This window comes from Sinohyriopsis cumingii, chromosome 6 (assembly GCF_028554795.1).
Source record: "Sinohyriopsis cumingii isolate HCF-2022 chromosome 6, ASM2855479v2, whole genome shotgun sequence".
NCBI lineage: Eukaryota > Metazoa > Mollusca > Bivalvia > Unionida > Unionidae > Sinohyriopsis > Sinohyriopsis cumingii.
In genome coordinates this window covers 27385507-27411162 of record NC_142966.1, presented here as the reverse complement: position 1 = coordinate 27411162, position 25656 = coordinate 27385507, and the positions used below count along the sequence as shown (strand labels likewise).

General features: G+C 34.1%; 1 protein-coding gene across 1 annotated transcript in view; it reads left to right on the top strand.

Annotated features, from left to right (window-relative positions):
• LOC149796545 (protein YIPF6-like) overlaps positions 1 to 25158 on the top strand; it is a 39219-nt gene extending 14061 nt beyond the window's left edge. The window contains exons 3-7 of the mRNA XM_089961250.1: positions 4423 to 4501; positions 9366 to 9408; positions 14829 to 14960; positions 17714 to 17874; positions 21913 to 25158. Coding sequence (XP_089817376.1) covers positions 4423 to 4501; positions 9366 to 9408; positions 14829 to 14960; positions 17714 to 17874; positions 21913 to 22031 — 534 coding nt within the window. The 3' untranslated portion in view covers positions 22032 to 25158. The remainder of the gene's footprint in view (positions 1 to 4422; positions 4502 to 9365; positions 9409 to 14828; positions 14961 to 17713; positions 17875 to 21912) is intronic.
• Positions 25159 to 25656: the final 498 nt, after the last annotated feature.

Below are 25656 nucleotides of genomic sequence, written 5' to 3'. Positions count from 1 at the left end.
TATCCGTAGAGATTATCATCAGTTCATTCATAGTACATTGCATAGCCTGAGAACATATCCGTAGAGATTATCATCAGTTCATTCATAGTACATTGCATAGCCTGAGAACATATCCGTAGAGATTATCATCAGTTCATTCATAGTACATTGCATAGCCTGAGAACATAAAGATGTGCTTTGACCAGATTCCCATTCATCTAGACTATTATCCATTCATTTAAACTAAATGCATGGTTGCAAAGTATATGGATTTAATATAACCAAGTACAGTGTTCAGTCACTATTAAAAGTTGTAGCACAGTACTGTCCCCTCCAATAAAATTTTGTTGTGATCATGGATTTGGTTGTCAAGTTAGTCAAATTTCACATTATTTTAGTTACTTGTTCATGAGAGCCAATTCATACGTGATTTAACATTAAATATTTTATTGATAGATTTATTGGTAATGGACCAGAAGAACCTGTTATGGCCTGTTGTACATTGTAATCCACTGTCATTCATGTTAGCACATGTGTCTTATTAATGCTACAGTAACTCCTCCTAAACTATATAAAGGATTGCCATGAAACTTCATAGAAACATTCATCTCAAGGTCTAGTTGGTTCTAAATGAAAATGGTGTCACTCGGACATCAAATATGACTGCTATGGTTATAATCTTAAAACTCTTCTAATCTTGTCCAGAAACAGATAATATCAACATGAGGTTTTCACCGAAACTCTTTTTGTAATGTTCATTTGGTTCTAAATGAAAATGATGCCGATCTGACATCCAGTATGATTACCATGGTGGCCATCATGAAAATCTCATAGGTGCTCATGACATAATGACATTGGGTTTTGACTGTCACAGAATAGAAACCGAGTGGATTTTTGGACTAAATGAATAAGACAAACACAATGTGAGAAAGATGTGAAATTTATGAAATGAATTAATAAAGAAAAAAAAAATATATGATGTAAAAATATAATGATTCCCTCATGCTCTCAACATACGACTGACTCAAATCACTCTACACAACATTCACACATTGAAAATAAACCATAAATATTAAATCAGTATGAAGTACAGATCCAAGAAACCTCATGGACTGCAGATACACTTCAAACAGCATTTTACACTGCAAGAGAGATTCACATAATCTCGAATATGAACTCCTATTAAGATTCAAAATAATCTTATGAACACAACAAGATTCAAAATAATCTTATGAACACAACGAAGATTCAAAATAATCTTATGAACACAAGTAAGATTCAAAATAATCTTATGAACATAAAAATGCAATTGGAACAACAATTGAACCAAACATATGCTTCTAGACCCCTTGTACAGTCGCACGATTCCTTGGGTTGGCCCACACTCTTATCGGCCAATCGCACCCTTTATGGATCCACCACATGTACAGTCATACGTATACACACATACAGACAGCATATATCACCCTTTTTAATTTGCTACGTCTATGTCCGTGGCACAGACATACGTATGTACATACATACATATTGACAGCACGCAGCCTTAAATACTCTGGAAACTCCAGACAGCTCTAAACAACTTTAGACAGCTTCAGACAGCTCTAGTCATATTCAGCCACAATCACAGTGACAGTCACAATCACAGCAACAGTCACAATCACAGCGACAGTCACAATCAGCTACAGTAAAACCGAACTTGTCATAATAATAGTTTCTGTATAATCTCTAGATATATGATAATACTTTAACCTCTAATAGTGACTTGTAATTCAAAGTTCAAATCTGCGTTGTAATAAATGCATTAATACATGATAAGACATTACAAACCGAATAAGCTTTGCATATCAAATGAAATGTAAATTTAACACTTACCCCTATGGCTGGAGAACAGTGGAGAGCGTACACTCCTTGACGTGATCCAAAATGACCAGTGTCGGTTTTAGAAATTGATCTTACTTAAATCCATAGGAGAGTGAGCAAAAGTCAGAGTAAAATACCCGTGCATATCATGTTATTAATGTTCCTTCGTCACAAGTAATTTCTGACGAGGTACATGTTAATACAGTCGCTTACCTGGAAAACCACGTATTCACCCTAGATAACATTGTACGCATGTACAATGAGAAATAGTCAAATAGTTCTAAGGCAAAACCAAGTTATTTCTTTGCCTAATTCTGTGACATTGACTGAAAGAATTCATATTTTATCCTGTTCTTCCTAAATGGAAATGGCCTTAATAAGATTTCCAATATTGTGACGAACATTTAAATTTTGTTGTCAGTTGACATAATTACACAGGAATTTCACTAAAAGACTTCTTGTGATATCTAGTTGGTTTTCAATTAGGTGCTTGATTGGAGACCTACAATGGTTTCTGTGGTAACTATATTGAAAATCTTGTTATAGCTACTTTTGGGAAACTTCTTGTGATATCCAATTTGTCCCAGATAAAAATGATACTGATTGGAGACCTACAATGGTTTCTGTGCTATATATATTGAAAATCTTGTTATAGCTACTTTTGGGAAACTTCCTGTGATATCCAATTTGTCCCTGATAAAAATGATACTGATTGGAGACCTACAATGGTTTTTGTGCTATATATATTGAAAATCTTGTTATAGCTACTTTTGGGAAACTTCCTGTGATATCCAATTTGTCCCCAATAAAAAATGATACTGATTGGAGACCTACAATGGTTTCTGTGCTATATGTGTTGAAAATCTTGTTATAGCTACTTTTGGGAAACTTCCTTTGATATCCAATTTGTCCCAGATAAAAACAATACTGATTGGAGACCTACAATGGTTTCTGTGCTATATGTATTGAAAATCTTGTTATAGCTACTTTTGAGAAACTTCTTGTAATATCCAATTTGTCCCAGATAAAAATGGTGCTGATTACTGACGGTCATCTGAAGAATCTTGTCATCACTTAACTTACCCGTATGAAGGGAGAAGCCACAGTGGGTAGCATGCCAGACTTGTGACATAAAGGGTGTGGGTGCAGATCCTACCATCAGATCAGCCTGGGTCAGCTACCATGGTTTGTTCTTGGACAATGCACTTGACTCCAATTTCCTTCGCACTAAACAAGTTATTTGTGTTGTGCTGCTGTAAAGCGTCAAACCAAAACTTCTTGAAGGGATAGTTGCATTGATGTATGGTTTTCACCAAAACATTTCTCATCAAAGTAGCTGGTTCTAAATATGACCTCCAAGTAATTGAAAAATCTTAACAGCTACTTCTCCTTAAACAGATTGCGATACCAGCACTTGAAAAACAAAATAAAACCTTTCCTGCAATATATAGTCATTCCTAATGTAAACTGATGCAGTTCTAACTTTCAAAATGGCTGCCTTGTTGGCCATCTTTAAAATCATCTCTCTTTCTGGATTCTTCTCTGAAATGTAGCTGGTTTCGACTGAAAATGGTGTTCCCCTCACCATCAACATTGGTACCGTGGTAGCGATCTTAAATATCTTGTAATCACTGTTACACTTGTATAAATTGTAAACATCGACATGAAATTTTCACTAAACACTTCTTGCAATATTTAATTGATTTTTAATGAAAAAGATGCATGTCTGACCAAGAGATTTTTAAAAAAATGGGCCTAAATTATATTGAAATCAAGTAAACATTTATTGCTTTCATTTTTGTTCTTTTTTGGACTTCTGGACATGGTGACTTATACAAATGAATATTTACTTTGTTTTTAGATGTATTCCATTGAAAAGCTTGATGGGCAGCACTCAAGTATTGATTTTGAAGCTGAAGGCTTTGAGATGTACAGGCTTTAGAGTATGATAAGGCAAACAAGTATGAGTGGATTTTTATGGAACACAGTTTGTAGATGTCAGATGAATATCTTACATGATTTCACTTTGATAACATTTTTGTAAAACTATAAATTTTAGTTGTAACTAAACATAGCATGTGGGTATAGCTTGATATTGTCTAAGACAAGTTTTCTGATTTTCTGTCCATGGCATCAGGTTCAATGTCAAAGGCTATGACAAAGAATTTTGTACAGCATTATTTTTTAGGTGTTTTGTGAACATGTTAACTCTGATATGTTTGAAAATATTTTTGTTCCAAAATTTAGTATCTTGAAATTTCTCATGAACATAAGATATTTTTCCAATACTCAACAATTAAAAAAGAAAAAAAATGAACAGAACAAATGACCTGGTCTTGGATTACCGGCAGTTCTTTTCAGACAGTAGAATGTTAGTCCTTTCAATGGACTCTGTTTTTTCTCAGTTTAATGGACTACATGTTATAGGACTCAATCTTGTGGAACATCACTTAAAAGAAAAATTCCCTCACTCAATGCGGGTTACATTATGGCTTACTTGAGCAATACTTTAATGAGGGAGTACTGTTTTTAACTTTAAAATTCATGCATCCTTTGTAATCCATTGTAATCAATCTATTTCAGCTTCGAGACGTAAGAGCTGTTGGAGTGAAGTTCTTCCATGTTTTGTATCCTAAACAGAGTAAAGCATTGTTGAGAGAATGTAAGTAACCATTCTTTTGCCCTATGATTTGTACTGCATTTTTTGAAAGCAATAATTTTTGTTTTCAGTGTAGAAAATTGTAGTTTTAATATCAGTAATATATACCTGTTGCTATTGCATAGCTGGCTATTTTCTGGACACAAGATACCCAGACCATTTGATGAGAATTCATTCTCCCATTAAGATGAATCAGAAGATTATAAAACACTAAGTTGCCCCTGATCCACCCCACAGATACCTTGCCCATGCACACTGTCATTCATTCTTTTTCCCCGTCACAGACTATAATAGCTGCTTTATTTACATCAAAGAAGAATCACTTTCACTTGATGTGTTAAAATAATGACTCAATTTTATGTGTACTATCTTCATGTGTGGGATGTTCAAATTGAATTCTCTATCCAGTTATTAGCATTTTGTTCTGGCACAAATTGTGTGCTACCTTGCATTTGAATATCACACAAGAGTATTAGCATACAGTTTTTGTTGACAATTAGTTCTAGCTAGGGCAGTTATTTAGTTAAAATATCCCTATCCTGCCTAATTTAGTCTATGGACTCATTTTGATTCATCAGATTGTTCATTATAGTTAACAAATCATTATAACTTACATTTCTTTTTTGTGAATGGTGTTTTTATAATTCAGAAAAGAAGGATACACGCCACTTTTGCACTATATTGTGTGTTTGGTGATCATATGTATATTAATTCCCATAATTATGATAGAATATTTTTTGTTCATATAATCCTTTTTGTTTAGCAATATTACCAACTGGTTTTCTGCTAATTTAGACATCCTCAGCTTCCAATTAAGCCAGGTTGATTTCGTTATCATTTAATAATCTTCAGATCTCGGAATTGCTTGCCTTTTTGCATTAAAACATCAGTGATTGTTTTAATTCCTTGAGAAGCCACACCAAGGAAAGGGGAGTTCATGCTGCTATCATGATAAGCTTCAATTTAGTTCATCCAAGTGTCATTTTTACATATATCTGCATATAAGTTTTTTAATAATTCTTGTTAGCAAATTTGTACAGCAGTGTCTAAGCAAAGCATGAGAAGGTGTGACTACAGGAAGCCCCTTGTTATAGAACCTTCTCATTCTTATCTTGTGCAGGGTTGAGAGGACAAATGGTTGTCCCTTTTTGCAACCTGTGATTGGATATAGTCTGGGATGTCGCTGAGCACAGCAGTTCCTTCCTCATTTTCTTAAGAATTTTAGAGCTTTTCCTTCTCTGAATCCCTCAGGTATCAGACAAAGATAACCAAAGTCTCTATGGAGAAGGAGTATTCAGATTCTTGTGAATAAAAGCTGGAAAGTTCACGATTACGTTTATTGGACGTCACATGCCAATTTGAGTATGTCTCATGGCAGGAGATTTGATTGCCATTGTCATGTGAAATGGAAAAGAATTTCCAAGAAGTACGTAAAGCTGAGAGGTAGCAACAAGCCATTGAGCTGCATAGGTTTGGAACTAGAGTTTGTACAATTGTACTAGTGGCAAATAAAGTCTACACGTACTTTACAAACTTTTTAGTTGAACATAATGTTTATTGTCGATGCTACAAACTTTTAATTATGTTTTCCAGCTTTACAATAGCAGTTATTGATATTTTGTTACACCTTACAGAAAACTGGTAAATGTTTCAGAAAAAAAATCAATTGCCTTACTGAAATGGACTCATAAGGGTTGGCAGGTCTGCACCTGCAAGGGAGGAGCAGCACCCTTTATCTGCCTGTAGCTTTGTGCAGGATAAAAGTGAGTTGTGCTCCCACCCCAACCCTTGTAAGGGGAGAACAACACCCTTTCAGTCCCCAGGGTCCATGGTCTGTGACTGGATCAAGCCACACAATAAGAGAATGGGGAAGAGTCTCCCTTCAGATCTGAGTTGCATGAGTGGTCACTGACCAGGGCACTGGGTACCAGTCACCAGTAAATGTACTACCAGTCACTGATTATATGAGCCCCCTTCAGTATGGGGATCAGGTTGAGACCTCCTATCTCCAGACTGCCGTTTCATCCAGCTGGGCTTCTGGAAATTGGCTTACCGATGTCATATTAGAGAAGGGCATTGGATTGGCATCTACACCCCACCCCTGTCCTATCATCCCTCTAAATTCCTTTAGGATGTAGAACTTTCCACCACATGAAAGTGATTGGCCATTTCTCTGCATGCATCCATGGTTTTCAGGACCTTGTTCATGTGGTAGAGAGGTTGAGTCTACAGGCTGTGAACTAGCAACTTCCTGTTATAAAGTTGAGTCAAAGGAGAGGTAGGGGTGTGGACCATCTTCTCCCAAACACCCCAGAAGGGTAGAGGTTTACTCTCATGCATGAGGAGTTACAGGCTCAGGTTTCTTTTATTCCCAAGTCTCCACTGCAACACTTAAACATTGGATCTAAAAGTCCTGACTTCCTGGGCAGAGAGCAGAGTAAATTTATTCATCTGTTCTCAGTAATTTGCATAAGTTTGATTCAGAACAGGCCAGCATAGCATACCCACCCTTTTGGTCTCTTGCCTCCTCTCACTTGTAAAGTCAAGGTGGCATAGGAGGAAGAGAGCTGGTCTTTTAACAAAGTGATAAATGAAGCTTACACTGTTGTTTGTTCAGTGACCACAATTCCAGACCTTCATGCTCTGCTGTCTTTAAAATTCCTTACAATTTGGAGACACTTTCTGGGCAAACGCTTGACCAGATCTCTTGCTGCTATCTCAGTCTGTTATGATAAAGGAGCTTTCCCGTAGGTTTAGCAAGGACTGTTGCCTTGGCAGACAATGTTAGGTGCGGTCTGTCCCCACCTTCTACATTGCAACCCTTGGTTGCTACATCTAGTGATAAGATTCCTACCCCTTCCTGGCCCACTAAAAGCTCAATTTGGATACAGAAGCAGCATAAGTGGGTATTTCTAGAGAGACCTGGGCTAACCTAACCTAACAGTGAAAACACTAGAATCCTTGGAACAAACAGCTAGATCAATAATAAATGTAGCCTCACATGCCAACCTCTTTGCAGCAGCCTCATTCAACCAGCTGAAGGAGGAATTTCTCTCCAATTGCACTTAATGAAGCAGTAGCAAACACTTCTAGGCTGCATTATCCTGGTCCATGATCTTGTCAGTGGAGCTTCTCCACCTCCATAGAGTTGTTGCTCTAGACATATACTCAAGCACAAAAAGAACCTTTTGAGGACTGATCCCTGGAGACAGAGGCTCTCTTCAGAGGACTTAGTCCCTTGATGGTTGCTGAGGATTTAAGAGACCAACAACATCCTAGCATCCTCACACAGAGAGTTTACCAAGGTCACGGGAGTAGTTGCACCCATTTAAGGTCACTAGGTATCCCCATCCTCCATTAATTTGACGATTGCTTGATTCACATATCGTAATGTCCATGATTCAGAGTAGTGAGTCTCATGTCCCAATCAGAGCAAGTTTGTATAAGATTGAATGGAAATTATGAGTCAGTTTCTCTTCTTTGTCGACAAGTTTTATTTTTTAAGCAAAGAAAACAACTTCATTTGCTTCACTCCCATTTGAGATCCATAGTCTCAATTGTATCTGTGTTGGGCAAGATCAGGTTGGTCCTTTATGCCAGTTCTGGCTTTTCATTGTTTGTTTTTTAATTGCAGCTTCTAAAGGGAGATGAAAATTTAGTAAGCATCTCTTCCTGTTCTTTAAACTATCAGTTGATATTTTCAGCTATCACCTTTTGATGTTGGTTTGTAAAAAAATATCTAGAGAGCAAATCAATCCTGATGAATATGGACCTTTCATTCATGAAAATTGAAGTCCATTAGGTTCAAGGCTTTGCTATATCATGGGTCTGTCTAACTTGTACGTCTTTGAAGAAAGTGATGAAAGCCATGTTTTGCCATTCTCGCACTACCTTCTCTTGCTTTTACCTTTGTTAGCTCACCAAAGCAAATGCATATTTTCCCTGAATCCAATTGACTTGGCTCACAAAATAACCCATGCTGATACTGTCTGGCATTCATCTTAGACTCTTGAATGTAGGTGAATATTCCTTGCTTTTAGAAATACAATCACTGTAGTTATTCTAACGGACATCAGATGCTTTTCTTCCAAGGGGGTTGAGGTTTGAATACCTAACATCACTTTTTGACTGAAAATGTTTGTAAATTAAGTTGTTTTGATACTTCTAACAGTCTTTGGATAACTCGCATACTATTTTAAGTATTTGGACGTACCATAATGGATATATATGTATCTATAAGATATAATAAGGTTTGAATTTTTATGGGTTTCGGCAGGAAAAAAAGGAGAGTGCATTTTTTTGAAGGGGTGTCAATTAGAAAAACTACTGCATGTATTTCTGGTTTGGACCAATGAGACACTATACAGGAATGGGGTTGGGGGAAGGGGTATAAGGTATAGTAATTAGGTTGGGTATTTAAAATGGCAAACAATTGAACTTGCTTCTTATATCTTTGGATTACACTGTTAAAAAAGCAAATATGTAACAAGTAACAACAGTAGCAGTGAATGGGAGTTTGGAGATAGATATGCCTGACTAGATTTTAAAAATCTGGTTACATTTTGTTTGCCATTGCTGAGATATTTAGTTATTAGCTGGTGGCATGTATAGTAAAAGATCTAAAATATACGTTTTTCAATTTCATGTTGGATTAACGTTTTTAAAGCATTGCGTGTCTGAAGAATTGACTTTACCTATTTCATTGTTGGTGAACAAATAATGTCCTACCTATTTCATTGTTGGTGAACAAATAATGTCCTACCTATTTCATTGTTGGTGAACAAATAATGTCCTATTTATTTAACTACATATGATACATAGTATGTATGCTTGCATGAACCATCTTAACATTGTCTCTGTTTTTCAGGGGACTTGTGGGGTCCATTGATCCTTTGCACATTCATGGCAATGTAAGTATAGGAGGAGAGCATTCTAATGTCATTCTCTTGAGTACATGCAAAATTAACAGATCATTGTTTTCTTCATTATGGTTATTAAGCCATGGGCACCTGTATAAACATATAATGTAATCTCCTGTAACTGGATCTAATCCACAAATATAGAGCATGGTTAAAAAACATGCACACTACCACTTCTGTATAATGACAATTCTTTCCTGATTTGTAACTTGAGACCTTCTTGAAATGTAGACATTTATTTTGTCCTGTGTACTCATTAGTCCAAAAAATACTTGTATATGGAAATTAATTTGTTATAGGAATAAGAGACAAGTTTCACTCTGGTTATTGATGTTTAAGTCGCTGCTTAACGTTTTAGAAGACATGGATATGTGACCCATACAAAGTATGGTTGCTACAGGTAAAGAAAACCGTGTCTGGAGTCCTTGCCTGTGTGAACAGTCTGTATTAATTGTTGTTGTGTGATATATCTGACAGACTATCAAGAATTGTAGATCAGGGGTTTAGCTCCATGATTCTTGAGTAGGAATGTGGAAGAGTTTCTCTTTCCATAGCTTATTATCTATGTAGAAACAGCGGTGGCTCAGTGGTTAGCATGAAACAGTGCATGTTCAAATTGCAGTGTTTCCTTTGGGCAAGGTACTTTAGTCTGCTGGCCATTGCACCAAACACATTTGTGTTTCTGTGGTTTGAAAAACACAAACAAGCCAAATCAAGACCAGAGTTACTAGATCTTTCAAATTGAATAGTTGTGACACTGTTTCGCTGTATATTGGAGAAATACAGAGCCCCTAGTTCCACTCGGTGGCATACATAATTCATTGTCAAATACACTTCAGTAATAGTTGATTAGATGATAATCTGTCATTCTTATTCAGAACATTAGTCATTAGAATGAGCCGTAACCAGGACTTAGCTTGATTCAACTTTTTTAGTTCTTCTACAGAGCTAAGTCCAGGTTGATCTTCATGACTTGGCTGTATTGCATTCATAACTGAAGTTCAAGCTACTACAGAAATTGATTCTAAATGGTCTTCTCATATCCTTTCTATATACAAAGTAGAACCTTTCTCATGTCCAAGCCGTTATATTAAGGATTGGCTTGTGCAAGATCACTCTATACTGCACTTTTTGAACAACATGTTCGTTTCTTTATTACCTTATCAAAATAATGTCACGTATTACCAAAGTGTCTTGTAGAGCCATCAATCCTTGATTATACAGTAAAACTCATTATAACTTGATTCGTTATAACTTGATTTTGCTCATAACGAGATGGCAGCATGGCTCCCATTTTTAAATTTAAAGTGATCTCGCTTTGAAGTATATTTGATGTCTGATGAAACCTTGCAAACAAAACAGATGATATATGATCAAGAAGTTAGTTAAAACTGATGACATTGAAATTTCAATGCACATTTTCTATGGGGAAGTTTTAAAAAAATTGTTAAAGCGATCTTGCTTTTATCACGATGTTATTCTTTGGACCCTGAGCATCATGTTATAACTGGTTTTACATGTATAATGAAAAAGAAAAATTTTCATACAATTTTAATAAGCCTATTGACATATGATCGATGAAAGAAAAGTGCTCATACAATTATAATAAGTGTATTGACATGATCTATGAAAGAAAAGTGCTCATACAATTATAATAAGTGTATTGACATGATCGATGAAAGAAAAGTGCTCATACAGTTATAATAAATGTATTGACATATGATCGATGAAAGAAAAGTGCTCATACAATTATAATAAGTGTATTGACATATGATCGATGAAAGAAAAGTGCTCATACAATTATAATAAGTGTATTGACATATGATCGATGAAAGAAAAGTGCTCATACAATTATAATAAGTGTATTGACATGATCGATGAAAGAAAAGTGCTCATACAATTATAATAAGTGTATTGACATATGATCGATGAAAGAAAAGTGCTCATACAATTATAATAAGTGTATTGACATATGATCGATGAAAGAAAAGTGCTCATACAATTATAATAAGTGTATTGACATGATCGATGAAAGAAAAGTGCTCATACAGTTATAATAAGTGTATTGACATATGATCTATGAAAGAAAAGTGCTCATACAATTATAATAAGTGTATTGACATATGATCAATGAAAGAAAAGTGCTCAAACAATTATAATAAGTGTATTGACATGATCTATGAAAGAAAAGTGCTCATACAATTATAATAAGTGTATTGACATATGATCGATGAAAGAAAAGTGCTCATACAATTATAATAAGTGTATTGACATGATCTATGAAAGAAAAGTGCTCATACAATTATAATAAGTGTATTGACATATGATCGATGAAAGAAAAGTACTCATACAATTATAATAAGTGTATTGACATGATCGATGAAAGAAAAGTGCTCATACAGTTATAATAAATGTATTGACATATGATCGATGAAAGAAAAGTGCTCATACAATTATAATAAGTGTATTGACATATGATCAATGAAAAAAGTGCTCATACAATTATAATAAATGTATTGACATATGATTGATGAAAGAAAAGTGCTCATGCAGTTATAATAAGTGTATTGACATATGATCAATGAAAGAAAAGTGCTCATACAATTATAATAAATGTATTGACATATGACTGATGAAAGAAAAGTGCTCATACAATTATAATAAATGTATTGACATATGATTGATGAAAGAAAACTGTGTCAGATTAGGTAATATGAGATTTCGGTACATATTCTCTAAACAGACGATTTTAATATATGTATTGTGATGAGATTGACAAACATAAAGCATTATGATTGGAACTTGATTCCACTCTATAAATCCTTTTAGACTTGCAGATTTCCTGGAAACTTAAGCTAGCCCAAAACAAAATTTTAGCTTGTCTCAGAAGTCAGGTAAATGAATTTATAAATCTCTGGTTTTTATGAGTATATTAAGATTATTGAATATATTCCAGTGTTACATTTATTAAGATTATTGAATGTATTCCAGTGTTACATTTATTAAGATTATTGAATGTATTCCAGTGTTACATTTATTAAGATTATTGAATGTATTCCAGTGTTACATTTATTAAGATTATTGAATGTATTCCAGTGTTACATTTATTAAGATTATTGAATATATTCCACTGTTAATATATTAAGATTATTGAATATATTCCAGTGTTACATTTATTAAGATTATTGAATATATTCCAGTGTTACATTTATTAAGATTATTGAATATATTCCACTGTTAATATATTAAGATTATTGAATATATTCCACTGTTAATATATTAAGATTATTGAATATATTCCAGTGTTACATTTATTAAGATTATTGAATATATTCCACTGTTAATATATTAAGATTATTGAATATATTCCAGTGTTACATTTATTAAGATTATTGAATATATTCCACTGTTAATATATTAAGATTATTGAATATATTCCAGTGTTACATTTATTAAGATTATTGAATATATTCCACTGTTAATATATTAAGATTATTGAATATATTCCAGTGTTACATTTATTAAGATTATTGAATATATTCCACTGTTAATATATTAAGATTATTGAATATATTCCACTGTTAATATATTAAGATTATTGAATATATTCCAGTGTTACATTTATTAAGATTATTGAATATATTCCAGTGTTACATTTATTAAGATTATTGAATGTATTCCAGTGTTAATATATTAAGATTATTGAATGTATTCCAGTGTTACATTTATTAAGATTATTGAATATATTCCAGTGTTACATTTATTAAGATTATTGAATATATTCCAGTGTTACATTTATTAAGATTATTGAATGTATTCCGTGTTACATTTATTAAGATTATTGAATATATTCCAGTGTTACATTTATTAAGATTATTGAATATATTCCAGTGTTACATTTATTAAGATTATTGAATATATTCCGTGTTACATTTATTAAGATTATTGAATATATTCCAGTGTTACATTTATTAAGATTATTGAATGTATTCCGTGTTACATTTATTAAGATTATTGAATATATTCCAGTGTTACATTTATTAAGATTATTGAATATATTCCAGTGTTACATTTATTAAGATTATTGAATATATTCCGTGTTACATTTATTAAGATTATTGAATATATTCCAGTGTTACATTTATTAAGATTATTGAATATATTCCAGTGTTACATTTATTAAGATTATTGAATATATTCCAGTGTTACATTTATTAAGATTATTGAATATATTCCAGTGTTACATTTATTAAGATTATTGAATATATTCCACTGTTAATATATTAAGATTATTGAATATATTCCACTGTTAATATATTAAGATTATTGAATGTATTCCAGTGTTACATTTATTAAGATTATTGAATATATTCCAGTGTTACATTTATTAAGAATATTGAATGTATTCCAGTGTTACATTTATTAAGATTATTGAATATATTCCGTATTGCATTTATTTAGATTATTGAATATATTCCGTGTTACATTTTCTCATATGTAGCTGTTCTCCTGAAAGAGTTTATGAGTTTGAAATACTTTTGAGGTTGTTTTGCTAACCACGAAGGAAGTTTGCTTTTGTAGAGTGAATAATGAATATATTTCTTCAGATAGGTGAAAATACTATAGTTTTTCACCAGTGAGATGAAATTCATATATATTATTCATTTGTAATATGCACCACTTTGATGGCCAAAGTGTCTAGAGCGTCCACCTCAGATGCAGGAGGTCGCAGGTCTGAACCCCAGCCAAGTCATACCAGAGACTTATAAAAACAGTACTCACAGCTGCCATGCAATAAGAGGTTAGTGTTAGGACTGGGCGGCCAGGTGTCAGAATAATGTGACTGGGTGGGACATGATGCTACATGTCTCAGGCATGATGCCCCAGTGCTAGACATCACTATAAACTGCCACACTGCAGACATTTTTTCGATATGGCTGCAAAATTGTTAAAACTATGTTAAAATTCCAAATCACCCACACTTATTTGTAACAAGCCGGTTTTCTTTATATTTTGTGTTCAGATGGGTTGGCTAACTAAAGTGTACAATGGGTTGAAATAGATTTCTTGTGTTAATGTAAGCTGTTAGCAGTTAGCTTCTGCTGTATTGTGTGCATGCACACAGTAAATATGAGTATTAACATAACTATCCTGTTTGAAGGTAAGAAAGGACATATGTGGAAAGAAAATTGAAGCATCATAGTGGGACTTGAACATGGCTTCCAGTGATTAACATTATGATGGGTGACATTCTTTGCTCATAATGTTGCTGATCTCTGTTGAATAAAAGTTCTTCAGTGAAAAATAAAGCTATATAATTCTCTTTGAAAATTCACTAATAACTTACTAGCATAAAATAATAGACCATATTTTCAGTGAGATTGTGACATTTACTTTTTCTCTTTCTGCAGGATGCTACAGGGAGACTCAGGTGATGTAGATAGTACTTCAGATGGGGGGCCAGAGTTTGCAGAGGTGTTTGTCATCTACTGGGTTGGTGCTGTTGTTGTCACAATGAATAACAAATTACTAGGAGGAAACATGTAAGTCTGGACCCTGTTTCTCAACTTGAGAAAGATATCAACTACCCTAGAGTGAAGGAGAAATTTTTTGAAGTAAATTACAAATAATGGGGATGGGATTTTAGGACATGATATAAAAATTTTGACAATGCAGAAATGAGATTGATGATTATAATATTAGTCATGTAAAGGAAGTATTGTCCTGTCATGGGGGGGGGAGTGTTTATAGCAACAAGGCAAACAATAATTGAGGTCCTATATATTAAAGCTCATGGGAGACTTCTTAGTAATTCCATGATAATGCACTCAGTCTGCATGTTTTAGTGGTCTTAGGTTCAATAACCATTTCTGGTATGTATAGGTTATACCTGGTCATCCATTTAGACCCATATTTTTAAGCTGGATTTTCCAGTATTGTTTGCTTCCAAGACTCACAAAAATTGGAGTCTTTGAGAATATTAAGGTATTTAATTTGACTTTTTTGTTGAATAAGATGAAATTCTTTTTCGTTACACTCATTTCTATATCATAGTTGTCATGCAAATACAGTAAAACAAAAGCAGTAAACACAAGGATATAAATAATTTACAGTTAGTTCAAAATGAATTCATAATACCCAAAAAGTGAAATATATTATCTGTAATATGTACATTATAATAGGGTTGTAAGAAATTATTAATACAACAGTGTATTTATAGGGGTCCCTCGTTTATTATAAATATGTACAATATTATAGTGTAAAAAATTAATAATACATCAAGGTAATTATAGGGGTACCTGATTTAATATAAATATGTACATCGTGATAGGGGTGTGACAAATAATCAACACAAGAAGGTAATTATTAAGGTCCCTGGTTTATTATAATTGTGTTTTACTGTAGATATGATCATGTATCAGATGATACAGCAACCCTGACTTAGCATAATAATTAAATAGCTCTAAGATTTGTCATGTTTACTACCAGTTTCAGAGCAATGGTTAAACAACGCAATTCTCAGAGGACTTGGGGTTTCTTCCTATTGTATTGTCTTGTACAAAGACGATTGACTGTCTGTCCACAGTATTTGGATTTCTTGACCCATACAGTTACCTCATACCACTATAAAAACCCATATTCATGAAGTTCCACAACATCAGTATACACTCAAGCTCAAATATTGTCTGATAATATATAATGTACCTTTGGACCTTAACAGAATGATCTATCAATGTTTTTTCATTCTTCCACCTTCTTAAATGAGGCAGAGGTGTATAGCAATCCTCACATACATCCAAACATCCATTTGTCTCTCCGTCTATCCTTCTGTCCAGAATCTCATAACTGAAGCTTGTTCAAAAGTTTTTGGATGGATCACAGTGAAACTGGGTCAGTATTGTTGTCATTGCCTTATATTCATATTGACATATTTGTTCCTGCAATTGTTGTTAGAATTATTTCCTTTTTGGCTTTGTAGCATTGTATTTCACAAGTGCCTTTATTTCCAGTTTTGTATGGCTTGCCATGAAACTTGGTAAATGTCATTTAATCACTGTTTGCTCAATTTATTTATAAAAGTTATCACCATTTTTTACCTGCAGCTGAATGTAGTTTATGACAATTTTGTGAACACAACTAGTCCAACAGATTTCCATTGAAATTTGGGATGTGTTATAATCTTCAGCTGAAGATGTGCATATCAACAAATTACCGTGCTCATGAAAGTTTCTTAGAGTTACTTGCCCTTTTTGGACAGCTCCAGCGGCCTAAGTGGTTATAGCATCCACCTTTTAATGCAGGTTCTAGCCCCTGCTGAGTCATGCTAAAGACTTATAAAAATGGTACTAGCAGCTGCCTCGCTTGGCACTCAGCATTAAGAGGTTAGTGTTAAGACTGGTTGTCTTTGTGTCAGGATAATTTGACTGGGTGGGATATGATGCTACATGTCTGCAGCATGATGCCCCAGTGCTAGACATCACTATAAACTACCACACTGCAGACTTTGTGCCAATAAGAATGAAATTTTTTTAAAGCTATGTTAAAAATCCAAATTACTTACATGAATACACACTTTCCTTTTTTGACTTGGATCATGATATAACATATGAAAGAATCTTTAAAACACAACTTGTCTCATAGTTTTCAGTGGATTGTGAACATGTTATGGTCATCATTTAAGGTACGCTTATCAACAAATCACTCTTGCAGTTTGATTTATTTATTGCCTCCTATGTCCTACAGATAAATGCAGCATGAGAGGTAGTATTGTGAATGCAAGTTGTCTTGCAGTTTTGTATTGATTGCTGTGAAGAAAAAGTGCATCTGATGGTCATTATCTACAAATATACACATTAACAAATCTTTGTACTTCCATGAGTTTTGCACAAGAGTTGTTGCCCTTTTAGTTTACACGTGGATGCAGTGTATAACAGAATCTTAATGAATTCAGCTGTTCTTGCAGGTTAGGTGGATTGCCTTGAAATTCAGTACATACTCTCATCATTGACCATCATTTCCCTTGCACTATTTTCATGACTTGTGTTGTTATTTTTTTTACTTTAGATTCATCTCCAGCATGAAGTAGGGATGGGAGATGGGATTTATTTATGTGAGCAAATTCATAACCATTCCAATGGTTTACAAGTTAAAGTTAGTTTTAAGTTATAAACATTTTGTAAGTAAATCAGTGTGCACATAATCACCTACCACTTTGAGCTCTTACGTTGAACTGTATAATTTAGTTTTTAAAAATCCTTTTGTAAAGTCTGTTATATGAATTTTTTTATATTTTCAGCTCATTTTTTCAGAGTGTATGTGTACTTGGTTACTGTGTCAGTCCACTTGCAATATCCTTGATAGTCTCGCGTCTCATCTTACTTGCTCCTGAACAAACTACAGTATTGTTTGTCATCAGATTTATTCTTGTGGTCATTGCTTTTGCCTGGTCAACATTTGGTAAGCATATTGTTGTTTCGTCTTTGTTTTCTTACTTTTAAACTGCTTTCAGAGGTACTTCATTGTAAAATAGTGTTTAGACTAGACCATGCACTATTTGCCATTGAAACTTCATTTGTTTTAAATGCTTAATCATTCTGAACTTGGGAGTAGATCATTCTACAAAAAAGCAATAAAGAATGTTTTGGTTCTGTAAATTAACAGCTGTTGTAATTTTTATGGAACACAAAAGTCACAATTACATCAGCTTTTAATCCAAAATCAGTATAATCAAGTGGATGATTTATATAATTAATAACTACTTTTCAACACAGACTCCAGCATATACGGTAATTTGGCAATTTAAGTTATTAAAGTTCCAATCAAGATTTACTCCCTCAAACACATCAGCTGTCAACAACTAGTTTAAATTCAAAAAAAAGATCTGGAAACATTTGCATTCTCTATTCAGCTAGCTTAGTGCATATTAAAACTTGAGACATGTGGCATGAAGGTAATACGAGAGATTGTTGTTATGTTGTTATAGAGTTTAATGCCATTTTTCAGCGCAAGATAGGCTATACATGGTGGCCAGCATAAACGGTGGAGGAAGAACCCGGGGAAAACCCGGAAGGAACCACCAACCCATGAGAAGTTACTGGCAAGCTTTCTCACGTACCCACATTGGCCGAGCCTAAAACTAGAACCCATGCAGACAGAGGTGAGTTGGCAGTGATGCGTAATGGTGAGTGCTTTAGACCACTCTGTCACTTGGGGCCCCTAACATGAGAGAAATATGTCAGGGTCATCAGTTTTATCAAGAGTATATTTGGCAGTGTTATCATAATGGTATCGTCAGGGTCATCAATATTATCATGAGGTAATGTGTAAGGGTTATCATTGATATCATGAGGGCAGTTATATCAGGGTCATCAGTGTTACCATGTTGGATTTGTGTCAGGTTATCTGTGGTATATTAAGGGCATCATGTCAGGGTCATCAATGTTATCACAATGGCATCTTATCAGGGTCATCAATGTTATCATGTGGGTATCGTATCAGGACATCAGTGTTAATATGAGAACATTGTGTCAGGGACATCAGTGTTATAATGATGGTATCCTGTCAGGGTTATCAATGTTATCATTGGAACATCTTGTTGGGGCCATCACTATTACATCAGTGTAATCATGAGGTTATTTTGTCAGGGTCATCAAGGAATACATCACATAGTTATCATGACGGCATCGTGTCAGGGTCATCAATGTTAATATGATGGCAATATGTCGGGGTCATCAGTGTTAATATGAGGGTATCATGTCATGGTCATCATTGTTAATATGAGGGTAGAGTCATCAATGTTATCATTGAGGACATTATGTCAGGGTCATCATTGTTAATATGAGGGTAGAGTCATCAGTGTTATCATTGAGGACATTATGTCAGGGTCATCATTGTTAATATGAGGGTAGAGTCATCAATGTTATCATTGAGGACATTATGTCAGGGTCATCATTGATAATATGAGGGTAGAGTCATCAATGTTATCATTGAGGACATTATGTCATGGTCATCATTGTTAATATGAGGGTAGAGTCATCAATGTTATCATTGAGGACATTATGTCAGGGTCGTCATTGTTAATATGAGGGTAGAGTCATCATTGTTATCATTGAGGACATTATGTCAGGGTCATCATTGTTAATATGAGGGTAGAGTCATCAATGTTATCGTTGAGGACATTATGTCAGGGTCATCATTGTTAATATGAGGGTAGAGTCATCAATGTTATCATTGAGGACATCATGTCATGGTCATCATTGTTAATATGAGGGTAGAGTCATCAATGTTATCATTGAGGACATTATGTCAGGGTCATCATTGTTAATATGAGGGTAGAGTCATCAATGTTATCATTGAGGACATTATGTCAGGGTCATCATTGTTAATATGAGGGTAATGTTATGACTCTTTGCAAGTTTATTAAAATCAACAAATAAATTTATTTTAAGTTACAAAGTGAAAATTAAGAGGAACCTGACAGTATTGTCAATTAAATATCGAATAATCCTAAAGTTTCTGTCACGAGTTAAAAACTATAGAGTATTCTGAATCAATTCCAATATTGAATGTGCTGATGTAGCAGTATTTTTGAATGACCTGATGTACCACCAGTCTTGATGTTTCACAATAATATAATCCAGAATATCTTTGAATGAATTTAAATTATCCCAAAATAATTAATTTTGTCCAGAATGGCAGTGAGCACTTTGTAATTCCAATGAATAATTTAAATTAATGTTTCCTCTCAAATTATATCTGAACACAACAGTAAATAATTCCACAAACTGAACTTAGAAGGGAAAAGTAAATTTTACCTCAACCTTATATAAAGACCTACGACACAATAAAATGACCAGGATATGAATCAAACGTTTTATTTCAGAACATTCTAAGTTTGTAATTAAGGCTAGACCTTGAACTCAAATATCAGTAAACAACTTTTAACAAATTATAAAAGTCAGGTACGCCATAACTACTTGACCCTCATTCACAGACAATGATCAGACACAAAGTAAATTATATGTACATAACAGTATTGTGTCTGGGTCATGAATGTTATCATGATGGGATCACATCAGGGTCATCAGTGTTAACATGGGGGCATCATTTCGAGGTCATCACTTTTATGATGGTGTTATGTTGGTGTCATTAGTGTTATCATGAGGGCATTGTGTCAGGGTCATCAGAGTTTATGAGTTTATCATGTCAGGGTCATCAGACTTATGCATCTTCTCAGGGTTAACAGTGGACAGATATTAATTGATTTTTGCATGATCACATTTCTAGTGAAGCTTGTATCTATGTTACATGAAGAGTTTTTGTTTGGATAGAAGAGCTTAATTTCATGAAGAATAATGATACTTTAATTAGGGAATTTGCATTTGTTAAATAATTTCAAATGATCTTACTGAAATTCAGAGCCCAGGTAGATCAGTTGGTAGAACATGCGTCTTGTAATCCAAGGATTATGGGTTTGATACCATTATGCTTTATTGTATCCTTACGAAGCCACTTGCTCCCATTCCATGGAATGATGCAGCCAATAATGTGTTCAAAATGCCATTCAAACCAACAAAAGCAAACAAAACTTGTTCAAATATAGGCCTATTGGACTTTCATATAAATTTGATTTCAAGGAAGACAACTCAAACAAACGAAATTCTTAGATTGACAGAAGTTATCTCCCCTAAACAGTGTCCTGATGATGATACTCGTATAAAAGTAGAAAATGCTTATAAATGGTAACTACTAATGTATCAAATAATTTTTCCAGTTTTAATATAAATTATCTTGTGACATGAAGAAGTAATTTTAGAAAGATTATTTAGAGTACTCAATTAATAATAAAAAGGACATTCATGATTAGTACAATTTGTATCTTATGTGTATTAGTATTACTTCAAACCCAGCCACCCTAGCCATTAGCATTCTTATCACTTTGATTTCTACTGGTGAGTTTTCTAATATTTTTTTCCATTTCTGTTATGTTAAATGTTGGCAGTTTATGACAAGTCACAACATTAGTGTCTACGAAAATACATATTTCTGGTTTATACAATATTTAAGCAAAGGACATTTTCATCAGAAATACCAAAAATTCTTGTCTGTATTTTAATGGGGACCATGACTGGTGAGTGCTCTAAGGTGCTATGATGTTCACCTTTACAGATCCCTGTCATCTGTTTTTTGTGATTTCTAGTCTCAGGCTTGGCGAATGTTGGTATGTGAGAAATCTTGCCAGTAGCTTTCTGTAGGTCAGTGGGTCTTCCAGAGTTTTCCCGGGTTCTTCCTCTGCAAGATTTACTGGCTGACATCTATAGCCACCTGTCATGTGCCAAAAATGGTGTTAAACCCATAACAACAATAGCAGCAGCATTTTAAACTTAAGGTAGGATTTAGTGGAAATATATTTTGAGCCAGCTACATTTATTATCTGTCCATATCTGTATTTGTTCTAATGTTTCTTACAATTATTTTTTTTCTTTCTATTTGTAGCATCAACAGCATTTTTATCAGATAGTCAACCGCCTGGAAAGAAAGTGCTGGCAGTTTATCCAATCTTCTTATTCTATTTCATAATAAGCTGGTTGGTCATTTCCCATACTCACAGCTGAGGATACAAAGTGGTACAGATCAACAAAACAAGCATTCCACACCTCCATTTTTTGCAAAAGGAAATCCATAATGTTTGTTCAAAGCCATTTAATTTTCTCCGCTGGCATGTCAAAGTCTATTTCCAAGTAAACTATTCAACAAAATCATAAGATATGCGTACATGTTGTTCCATCCCAAATTTATTTTTACGCAAGAATATTGTACCCTGCTCTAAATCTATCATGTAAATTCAGTCATCACTGGCTTAAAATAATCTTAGGTCGTTTTTTGCACCATGACAAAACACTACTTTTGCCTGTGATATAACAGCAGGCCAACTCTTTGGTAACTGGCTTATATAAATTAGGTTTAGAAACAGCTATTCACACTTATGTAAGAGGCTGTGATGAATAGGGACTCAAAAGAAGCATATATGGCAGTTGAACTATACTTTCACCTGCATTTACATACATTTTAAATATTGAATTACCCTGACCATAAGAAAGATGTAACTCATATCTCTTCTCAAAGATGAACGTTTCTCATAATAGATAGTCTTAAATCACAGGCAAGTACATGATGGTATTGAACAATGCCTGTCATACTGGCACAAAAGGTGACTTAGATTCAGGGCCGGATTGAGGCCTTCCAGGGCCCTGAGCACTGTAAATATTATGGTGCCCCCACACACACACACACAAAATGTGAAACTTAATAAAAAAATAAAGGTAGGAAAATACCTGTGTTGCCATCATTCCAAATCAGATAACTGGCACACGCAGATCAAAAAGGTCATGCAATTCAGTTTTATCATTAATTTGAATTTTGGGATGTTGCCCTAAGCACACGCCTAGTATGCTTAATGGATACTCTGGTCCTGCTTACATCTATGCTGCTGCAAAATGACTGTTTTCCCACCATCCAACAAATGAATTGCACAGACCCTCTCCTGTAAAATACTTTCACATCAGTTCACACCACATGCTTTTATCTAAACAATGCCTTGATCAAACACATTTAATTTATATCCCTTGAGTGATTACTGTTAACATGCTGCAGTGACCACTTAAGGTCGGGAGAAATGACTGTTGTTTAAGAAACAGCTGGCCACTGACCAGAGAAGGCATGTGACTGTTTTATACAGGTCACTTACTTAGCACATATATCTGAAGAAGTGACCAGGTGACCATTAGAACAGATTTAACTGTACATGTAGGTGAGTTAGCTTCTTTTGTCTCTTCTGAGAACTCTTCTCTTTGGAGGTTCTTTTTTTTTTTTGGCGTCATGGTAATGCCTAATACAATATACATAGTTAAACCTCTCCCAAGGGTCACCTTTACTCAGCAGTAGCCTATTCACAATGACCATTTAAACTCACCTACCCCAACACACACATAATTTCCTATATAAATATCTTGCATTCCTACTCAAGCAGTGGCTTCTCATTGCTTTAAGTGCTTTTGGTTCTTGAGTGTAGTCCAATACAGCTTCTTTGGATTTCTTCTTCATCAGAGTCTTTTCACATAGACCAACTGTCTTTTGATATCTGCGAGTTAAGCAACTTATCCAGACATTATCTTTGACGTGTGACGAGCTGTTTCCATGACAAGCTTGTACAGCCCAGCAGATGAAAGAGTCATTTCTCTGACTTACAGTCATACGTAGGCTGTAAGTCAGTAGTGAAATCATTGGTTTGTCCAGGTGCACAAAGCATACTGAGATCAGTGATTATTTTAAGTTGGAGAAGATTTATTATATAGAATGAATTAAAGTGAGCAAAATACAGTAATCTTTTGTGGAACAAGAATTTGGAAAAGAGCAACATATGTGTATTTATGATTGTTTTTATTAGTACACACAAAACAATAATAATAATAAAAAATAATAATGATATTTGGCTCATTGTATTAGTTCAGAAACAAATTTTAAAAGGTGAACCTGTGTACAGAGTTTATCAGTATACCACAGCCAGTTTTGCCTGTTGACAGGTTTGACAAACTCTTTTCACATGTATGACACTTTTCATTACATTGTACATGTAAGATAGGTTTCTGAGACTGATTTCACTCAAGAGTTAGGTGGTATTGATACAATAGACATGCTTTGGGGGCAAGGTTGTGAAAATATGACATTTCTAGACATATTTCAGTGCCAGCTTTCTTCATATAAGGTATGTCATTGCTTAGATAATATGATGGTGCACTGAAATGTGCCGTGCTTGCCTACCCTCAAAATTGGTTTGTCGGTTTTGATGCATGTTGCTGATTTTAAGGTGACTAGTTGATGATGGTTAAATGTAAATCATGAGATTTCTGATAATAATTCCATGATATAAATCACAAGATTTGTCACAAGTCTGTATGTCTATATGGAAATAAAATAAACTTGACAATGAACCACATGGATTTCTGGGGAAAAAATCCCATTTATATATTAAAACCTCTATCATCCACTATGTCAAGAAGACATAACATATTTTAGTTTACCCTTTGTTAAAGTATCCCATATTTTATTTTACATTATGTTATAAATTTCATTTTGATATTATGATTTCACATTTTTGGACAAGCCCAAATCTTGCAAGTTTATTTTTCCAGTCAGCTTGTTGTTGGGCTAGTCAATTTTTATTAAATTTGCCCAGCTATGACAGAATGATGTTGAACATTCAGTTTGGAATTCATTTTCCTATGACAAACAGTCTGTTTGGTACCAAATTTTAAAATATAGGATGATTACTGAGCCATTGCATTGAGAAGGATAATTAATATATATGTTTTGTTTGTACAGCTATTGGAACAAGGGAATAGGTACATGTACATTTTAAAACATTTCTTTAAACATAATGAATATATCTTATTCCTAATACTATTAACTTTTTCAGAATCTATGAAACACAGAATAATCTTATTTTCTCTGCATAGAATAGCTGTCAGTGTTACGGACTTATTCTTCGCCATGTTGAGCCAGATAATGGATATTGTGCATTTGTTTTTATTAACATTACTTACATCACTGGATATTGATGTGTCTAACAGGCATATGAGGATGTACATTTTTTTCTCATTGCTGTGTAAATAATATCATTTTATTTATGTTATAATATCATTTTTGATTTTCTGCTCATTATTAAAATACTCTTCACATGAACATGTTTTCTTTTAAGTTTGTTTGTATTTGTCTGCAAAAAATGGTCATGGTTGTCTATTTCATCATAATATAGCAATAAGTAATTTTGTATACACAAGTCACCAAGACATAGGCAATGCAATTTTAAAGTCGACTACATACGTTGTAAGAAATGTAACTGTTGAAGCATGTCTGTATACAAGTTCTTATTCTCTTTACGGATATATAATTTACAAGCACAATTTAGAGCCAATTTTGAATTATTACTTTCTTTGAGATAAACTTTCTCATGCCGTTGTGATAATTCTTCATATTACATAATACAAAATCAGGGCTATTCCAGTAAAACATACATGATGCCCATGGTGGTCACATTTGGCCAGTTGAGTGGGTAAGGTGCTTGTTTTTACAGATCACTGACATCTCACCTGTGTTCATGTGGGTTAAAGTTTAGCTCAGCCAACTTGGGTATGCGAGAAAGCTTACCTGTAGCTTCTTGTGTGTCAGAGGTTCTTCCAG